Source organism: Gallinula chloropus, assembly GCF_964237585.1.
Source record: "Gallinula chloropus genome assembly, chromosome: 27".
Lineage (NCBI taxonomy): Eukaryota > Metazoa > Chordata > Aves > Gruiformes > Rallidae > Gallinula > Gallinula chloropus.
This window is the reverse complement of record NC_140112.1, coordinates 6583743-6591501: the sequence shown is the minus strand read 5'-3', so window position 1 is coordinate 6591501 and position 7759 is coordinate 6583743. Positions and strand designations below refer to the sequence as shown.

Here is a 7759-nt window from a genome sequence, read left to right as displayed (position 1 = left end):
CGCAGCACATGTAGAAGTTGCGCGCGGGGCTCTCGCTGCCGTCCCGCTCCCCTCCGCGGCTCGCGGGGAACCAGCGAGAGCCGGGCTGGGACAATCCACACCCCCTACCCCCCTCCAACCCAGCCCCCGAGCGGGGTTCCCCCCGGCTCCGCTCGCCCCATGGTGGATTTCAGCACGGGAAGGTGACTTGGGGAAGACCCGGCGCTGCCACCATGAATGAGATGTCCAGTTTCCTGCACATCGGGGACATCGTCTCCCTGTACGCCGAGGGCTCCGTCAATGGTTTCATCAGCACTCTGGGGTGAGTGAGACTCTTTCCCTGCTCTCCTGGGGGTGAGATGGGATGGGGAGGGAAAGTGGTGCTGAGCCTGGTGGGGAAAGGAGCCGGAAGGCTCTGGGTGCTGCAGCGAGGATGGGTGCAGGTGTTGGGGCGGGGGGGGGAGGGGGCTGTGTGCCTCCTCCGGGCACTTCTCCAGCTCCAGTCACTGCCGGGGGGGCAGGATGTGGCCCCGGAAGGACCCTGCAGCCCACCCTCTCTGGCAGCCATGTCCAGAAACTTTCTTCTCTGTCAGGGACTGGGGATGGCAACATGGGTTTAAGCAACTGGGCGTGCTGGTGGGGTTGGGAAAGGCTGGTGTGTGTGGCTGAGCGGGATGGGGCAGCTGGGATCCCGCCTGCTGCACTGAGCAATGACATGTCTGGCGTGGCTGGAGGCTGCCGTCCCCCAGGACAGGCAGTGATGGCTCTTGCTGCCCCCCTCAGAGTCCCGTGCACCCGGCTGCGGAGCTTGCAGCAGGAATCTCTGCAGGGTCACCAGCACACAGGTTGCCCATGGCCACCGAGTGCTGCTCAGGGCTGGGGGGGCACTGCCAGGTCCTTTCAGTCCCCCCTGACATGTCAGCATGGGTGAGGGCATCTCCCAACCTGGGGAGATGAGCAGGGAGCTTGGACACCCATCCCTTGCCCCTCCTGTTTCCAGGGGTACCAACACTTTCAGCGATGCCCTTCTCTATCCTCCGGCTGCTCCATCCAGCTGGGATTGTGTGACACCCCTGGGCATGGGTGGGTTATTCCTCACCCTGCAGCAGGAACCCAAACCCTGCCTGCAGCCCCGAGCGGGCAGATGTGGGTCTGTGTCAGCGCGCCTGCCCCACGCTGCGTGTAGGAGCGGCTGAGCTCAGCCAGGAATGCTGACTTGGATGGGATTCCTGGGGCAGGAGCTGCCCAGCTCTATAATCTGTGATGAATGCACTTGCTCCCACATGCCTGTGTATGAACTGGAGCTGTACATACCTTCGCCTACACGTGTTCGTGCACCCACCGCTGGGCACGTGCCGAAACCTTCCTTGGGCTGGCTGCACCATGCTGCCCAAAAATGGGGGCTGTGTGTGCCTGGGCACAGACCTGGGCACTAAATCCTCCTGCGTGATACTAGAGCCTTGGGTGAAAGGTCCTGCAGATGTAGGATGCAGCCTGGCAGTGCCCAGCCCTTGCCTGGATGGGTGTGAGGACATCCCCAAGGTCCTTCTTGGGGAGGTCTCGTAGCTGGTTTGCTCTCCCAGTGCTGGAGCTGGCCTGAGGCAGGGGGTGTGGAATGGGGAGCTCAGGGCTGAGTGCCCTTCCAGCCTGTCTGTGGAGTCGGGGCTGGAGGAAGCTCTGCCATGACCCAGCGCTGGTTATTAGCCCACGCAGCACATCCCAGTGTCTCACTTTGGGATGGGTGATGAGGCCTTTAGGCTCTTCAGAGCTCCGATCCGTTTGCAGCCTTGGATCCCAGGTCTCTGGCGTTCCACTTCTCTAGATTTACTTACAAGTGTCTGAAAAGCAGGGTTTGCTTGGAGAGCCTCTTCTCCCGGGCCCCAGTGCGGCTCTTGCACCATTTCCCTAAGGTTCTGCTTTCCACTGGTCATTTCCCACCCTCTGAAATTGTTTCCCCTTGTGCCCTGTGACATCCAACCACACCTTAAATCACTCCGGTGATAAGGGGCTGGGTGACTTACTGAGAGTGCTTTTCCCTACCCATCTGGCCACAGCTTGGGACCTTATTTAGCTCATTTGCAAGACAAATACCTCTGCCAGCCCTGTGGCAGGGTGCTGTGTGCCCAGCTGAGCACCCTGCCAGGAGCACAGTGCAATCCTCTGTTGATATATGTACTTGATATGCATACACAGAGTGTCTGCAGGTGCGGGTGGCAGGTGTCACGTTAAGGGATGTACCCCAGCATCCCGATGCTGACATCCCAGCAGGGCAGTGAGCTCCTCCCAGGGGCACTGCGGGGGTCTCTGGGGCGTCCTGTCTGAGTGTGAACATCAGCTAAATCCCAAGCCCCCGGTGCTCACAGGTGGTGCTGTGGGACATGCAGGGCTCTGTCTGGCTGTGCTTGGGATGCTCTGCCCACAGAGGCTGAGCAAGGGGAAAGGGGTCTGATGAGAGCCTGGAGAAGGCGGTGGGGTGCTCGCAGGAATTTCTTCCTCCTGCCTGGCTCTTCTGCAGCTCCTGCCTCACGTTAAACCCGTTAACTCCAGTGCTTTGTCACTGGTGGTGTCTGGTGGGACTGGGAACCTCTCTGCTCCAGCAACAGCCCCGGGCTGTGGGGAAGTGGGAAGAGAAGGGTCTTGGCCAGGATTAGGCTGGCACAGAGGGCTGCTTGCACCGTCCTGGCCTTCACAAGACTGGGTGCCATTGTTTGCAGGAGCTGGCCAGGCTCTGGGCTCTGCCTTGGAAGAGGCTGCTGTGAGGAATGCACTTGCTCCCACAACTTGCAGCGCCCAACTTCCCTCAGCAGAGGGGTATCCCACAGTCAGCAGGATGCCTTGAAAAGCACCAGGGAAGCAGAATCAGGCCCCAAGCACAAACTACTTCTCTCTTTATTTTATTTTTCTAAATGCTTTCTTCCTTTTGTCCAGTGAACTTGCTGAGGGTGATGGAGGGGGCTGGTGGCAGAGGTGGGGGGAGCCCTGCAGCCCCCATCTGAGCCTCCTCTGCTCCCAGCTCCCCCCGAATCACAACCCCTTCCTCCCACACACCCTCTCTGCAGTGGCTGTTTTGCTTTTAAGGAGGAAAAACATCCCACCAAAAGGGTGGGGAGTACCCCTGCAGGCTCAAGCACTGGGCTAGGTGGGGGACACTGAGCCAAAATACCTAAACTGGCTGAAATGCTACAAAGACAGCCCAAAAGGAGGAGGTTGCTTAAGAAGTCCCATGGGGAGGCAGGGCAAGAACTGGCTGTTGTAAAGCAGCAATGCCCTGACGTGGCAGGGGAGCCAGGCTGAAGGCAGTGGCAGTCTGGTTGCATCCCTTGGCTGTGCTCTGGGAGCAACATGGTGCCTTGGGGAAGATGGGAGGGATGGGAAGGGTGTATCCGAGATGCCAGAAGTGGTTTTGGGAACACAGGAAGGTGCCCAGGAGGTGTTTGTGAGATGCAGGGATCCCGGGGTTGTCTAGCCTTCCCTCTTACCTCTGTTTGAGGCTATTCCAGGCTGGGAGGTGGGGAAGGGCACTGTGGGGCTACCTGACTTCCCTGCTGTCAATTAAAGGTGTCCAAGGAAATGGCATCTTGAAATAGTTTGGGACAAAAGCTGCAGCGTGGGTCAGGGATGGGGGTTGGCAGCAGCGTTGCCAGGGCATGGCACCTCACCGCTGGGAGCTCGTGGGTGCCGCTGCTTCGGGGCTGTCGCTGGTAGTGCCAAGGAGGTCTGTGCTTGGGGATGGGGAGATCTGGGGGCAGGATCTGGGGTGGGAGGAGCAGCCACTGATGTGGGGTGCTCGGAGGGGATCACCTGGGCAAAGCAAACCAGAGCCCAGGCAGGGAGAGGAGCTTGGAGACTTTGATTGAGTTCCTGCTCCAGCGTGATGGATGTGGTGATGCCACAAGCCCTGGGAGACAAGGCTGTCATGAGCATTCCTGTCTTCTCTTGCATCACTGATAAGCCAAAACCAAATGGCCAGAGCCAGAAGGGAGTAGAGATTCAGGGCACCACCTGCCCCAGGGATGTGCTGCCCCATCCCGACCATCCCCAGGGGCATCCCAGGACCAGCACCCTGGGCTTGCAGAGTGGAAGGGCTGACGGAAACCTGCCCAAATGGCAGTTGTCTGTCTGAGGTGAAATAACATCTCTGATAGCTGCAATTGTGATTGCAGGTGGATTTGCAGGGTGGAGCAGCTCAGGGAAACACAGCTGGTTAAAGGGTAACTCCAGCGCTGCCGGGTCAGGATGAACTTGTCTCCGCAGGGAGGAGAAGGATGCAGGGCCAAGAGCAGCTTCCTCCTCCCTGTGCTGGGACAGAGGGATACAGAGCTCCATGTCTGTGTCCGCCCTGCACTCACTCGTGTTCTTATTCCTCTCCATGGGCTCAGTGCCCATCTTGCACCCTGAGCCAGAGGGGCTGACCCAACTCTGTGCCAGGCAGGGAGGTCTCCTGCTCCTCATCCTCCTCTTCCTCTCCTCCAGGGCTCGGTGGGCTTTGCAGTGGGGTGCTCCTGCCTGGCTTGGGGCTCCCCTCCCTCCTCCAAATCGCGGCATCCTGGGGCTCCTCTTGGCACCACAGCTGGGGAAGACTCTCGGCTTCCCCAGGTTCAGGCTGCAGGAGCGGTGCCTCCACGTCAGCCCGGGCTGGCTGCCGTCCCCGGGGAGGCTCGGGGTGTCCGAGCGCTGCGGATTGCAGCACTGGACGAGCAGCTCTTCCCCCTGACCTCCGGCGAAGGTTCTGCCTCGCGCGAGGCCAAGCGTGCTGGCCCCAGGCCAGGGAATCACTTTGTGCTGGAGCTGCTTTTTTAATTTATTTTTTGAGGCGTGCAGAAAGCCCCACTGGAGCCGCTGCCCTGACTTGCAGGGCTTAAAACTAACCAGATGCTCGCCCGCGCTTCGCTGGGCTGCACAGGCAGGGGCGATGCGCAGGATCTGGCCCCTCGCAATTCCGAAAGGCAGGGTGTGAAGTTTTCCTTGCTGCTTCACCTCAGATCCTCCTCCTCCGGATGCTCAGACCCCAAGAGCCCCTTTTCTCATTAGCACCTGGGAAATTAAAGCTGCCCTCCACGTACCCAGCATCCTCCCTGCAGCTCGGCACGCCGGCAGCGCCCGCACATCCCTGCTGCTCTTAACAGCAGAGAGGAGCTCGGCTTTGCCCCGTCCCACCGTGCGAATGCCGGTTATTAGTGGAAGCGCATCCTGGCCCCAGCAGTCGCCCAGGTGCCTCATGTCCACCCTGTCAGAATCCTTTTCTTCTCTGCAGTTTTTAACCAAAGGATGTTAGTCTGGAGTATCAGTTTAATAAAAATAACACTCTGCGTCCCTGCCGAGTGTGTAATCCTGGGATTAAAGATGCTGAAACTGCCTTGAGATCATTAACTAATTAAGACTTCCAGCCTGGCAGGTCACTACCTCTAATCCTTCCCGGTGAAGGGGTGATGCCAGGCATGGGGGAAAGCGGCAGGCGAATGCCCCAGGCAGAGCTGGTGTGGGTGGGAGGCTCCTGCACTGTTTGCTTCGGCCCTGAAAATGGGTCGGGTTCATCCCTGGAGACCTCTGGCCTCCACGATGGAGGATTTTGCTTTTATTTCCAGTGAATTGACCCCAACACTTTTGTAGGTGCTGGTGGGAGCCTGATCTGGGGCTCAGCCTTCGGTGGTCTTTGGTCCCAGGCTCATGGAAAATGGTTGTTCCTTCGCTGCTCTTGTGGTCCTTGGAAGAAGCGTTGTGTTTGGGCAGCCCTGGGCCAGGAGTGTTGGCAGAGCCAAGGCAGCCCTGGCTGCCCCTCACTGTGTGTTTCCTGAGACCTTCTGGGTTTTGGGGTTTTTTTTACAATCTTCCAGGTCTTTGCTCGTTGCTTTTAAGAATCTGCTGCCATCAGAAGCATTAGAGGTAGCGCTTTGCTCTCTTTAGTTAAAATCTAAGGCTTATCTCCCCCAGCCTGGGGGGTTTAATGAAAGCAGGGAGCTGGGGGCAGGGGCAGTAGCAAAGCTGGGTGTTGAGAACACCCTGCCAAGAATGAAGCGGCGCTGGGGTCCCCGGGGTCCCAATCCATCATCGTGGAGGCCAAATTCCTCCCTGCCTAGCAATCGAAAGGAATTTTCCCCTCCTCTGGAGAGCAGCTGGGCTAGGGGAGGGAGGCTGGATCTCTCTGTTGCCAACCCCTCTCAGCGCAGCGTGGCCATCTCCTGTGATGCTTTGACTGGAGCCGGGGGGTCAGAGTCCCTTGGAGAGTCGGGGGGGACACAGCATGGGTGCTGCTGTGCCTCATTTCTCCAGGCTGCATCTTCCCTGCTGTCCCAGGGCCAGAGCTGCCCCGCCATGGATGCTCCATCCCCGGGATGGCAGCGCGGGTGCATTCCTGCATCCACTCACTGGCTGCCTGAATTCAGCCTTCGCAGGTGGGGACACGCTTCTCACTTCCTCGCCCCGGGGGCAGGAGCTGGGTTTCTCTCTCTGCTTCCCAAGGGCTGGGAGAAAGCGGGCGAGCGGGTACAGCCTGTCTCACTGGAGCACCGAGTTCCCTTGAAAGCCTCGCGTGATGCTCCAGCTCCGGGTGGCCCCGGAGTCAAACCCCTCGGGTGATGCTCGTCCCTCAGTACTTTGGGGCTCAGGGGAACCTCACACTGGGTTGTATTTCATTGGTTTTGGGAATTTTGAAAAGTTAACATCCCGTCCATCCCCAAACCAGTCCTTCTGTGAAACGTGTGAGGGATTTTGTCCAACTCTGGGGAAAACAAGGAGGTGGGCAGGGAGGAGACGCAAAGCCCTTCACATCTGATGGGCAGAGCCACCACCTCTGATCAGATAATAATTAATAACTGGTTTTGATGGGCTCCTGCCACCTCCATCTGCAGCAGCTACACCCTCTGTGTCCCTGTGGGGTGAGCTTGCCGCCGGAGAAGGAGAAACACTGAATGGAAGTTTTTGGCCAAAGTAACAGTGAAATAACCCCACAACCAGTGCCAGGGTGGGAAGGGTGGATTCGGTTCAGCCAGGAGCTGGCAAAGACAGGATTTGCTCTCGCAGGATGCGGGTGTCAGAGCCTCCTGCCCAGGTCGCTGAGCAAAGGCCCCGGCGCTGCAGCTGACACGAAGCATCATGTTTCCTCACTGCCAACTGGTACCTGCTGCTGGGTGCCCCAAAGGGACAGGGATGGAAGGATGCACGTGGAAAAGATGGCGGGTGGCGGCGGCGAACAGGGGGTGGTGACGTGTTTGGAGCAAGCGCCCAAGCACAGCTGTGTGCTGTGCTCCAGGAGCTGAGTGTTGGCACGCTAACTATTCATGGGGTGCAAACGGGTGGCAAACAGGAGAGATGTGCCTTTTGCTCGGCGCCAGGTGATGGTGGAGAAGTGCTGTGGTCTGTGGTGACGCCCAGCGCCGCGCGCGGGGCCTGTTGTCATCTCCTGGCTGACACCCTGCTCCTGCTTTTGTCCCCCGGTGCAGGCTGGTGGACGATCGGTGCGTGGTGGAGCCGGCTGCTGGTGACCTGGACAACCCGCCCAAGAAATTTCGAGGTGAGACTGGGGCTGGGCTGGGAAAGCTCCGTGACTGCCCTGAGCAGCCTCAGGGATGATGTTTGCTCTGAGTATCTATGCCAGGGATGGGGACCTGGTGTCCCAGGTGTCCCAGCTCACCCCAGGGCTGGGAGGTGCTGCCTGTCCTTTCCAGAGGAGCCCAGAGGGATCTTGGGTAGCATCTGAACACTTGTTGTTGTGGCATGGCCAGACCCCCTGCCCTCCTCTGTTTGCCTCTGGGGGTGTTCATGCATTCACTGGAACCATATC

At 59.0% G+C, this 7759-nt stretch overlaps 1 protein-coding gene across 1 annotated transcript in view; it reads left to right on the top strand.

Moving 5' to 3' along the window:
* Window positions 1-212: 212 nt before the first annotated feature.
* ITPR3 (inositol 1,4,5-trisphosphate receptor type 3) overlaps window positions 213-7759 on the top strand; it is a gene marked incomplete at its 5' end in the record, with an annotated part of 40483 nt that continues 32936 nt past the window's right edge. The window contains 2 exons of the mRNA XM_084275788.1: window positions 213-301; window positions 7419-7489. Coding sequence (XP_084131914.1) covers window positions 213-301; window positions 7419-7489 — 160 coding nt within the window. The remainder of the gene's footprint in view (window positions 302-7418; window positions 7490-7759) is intronic.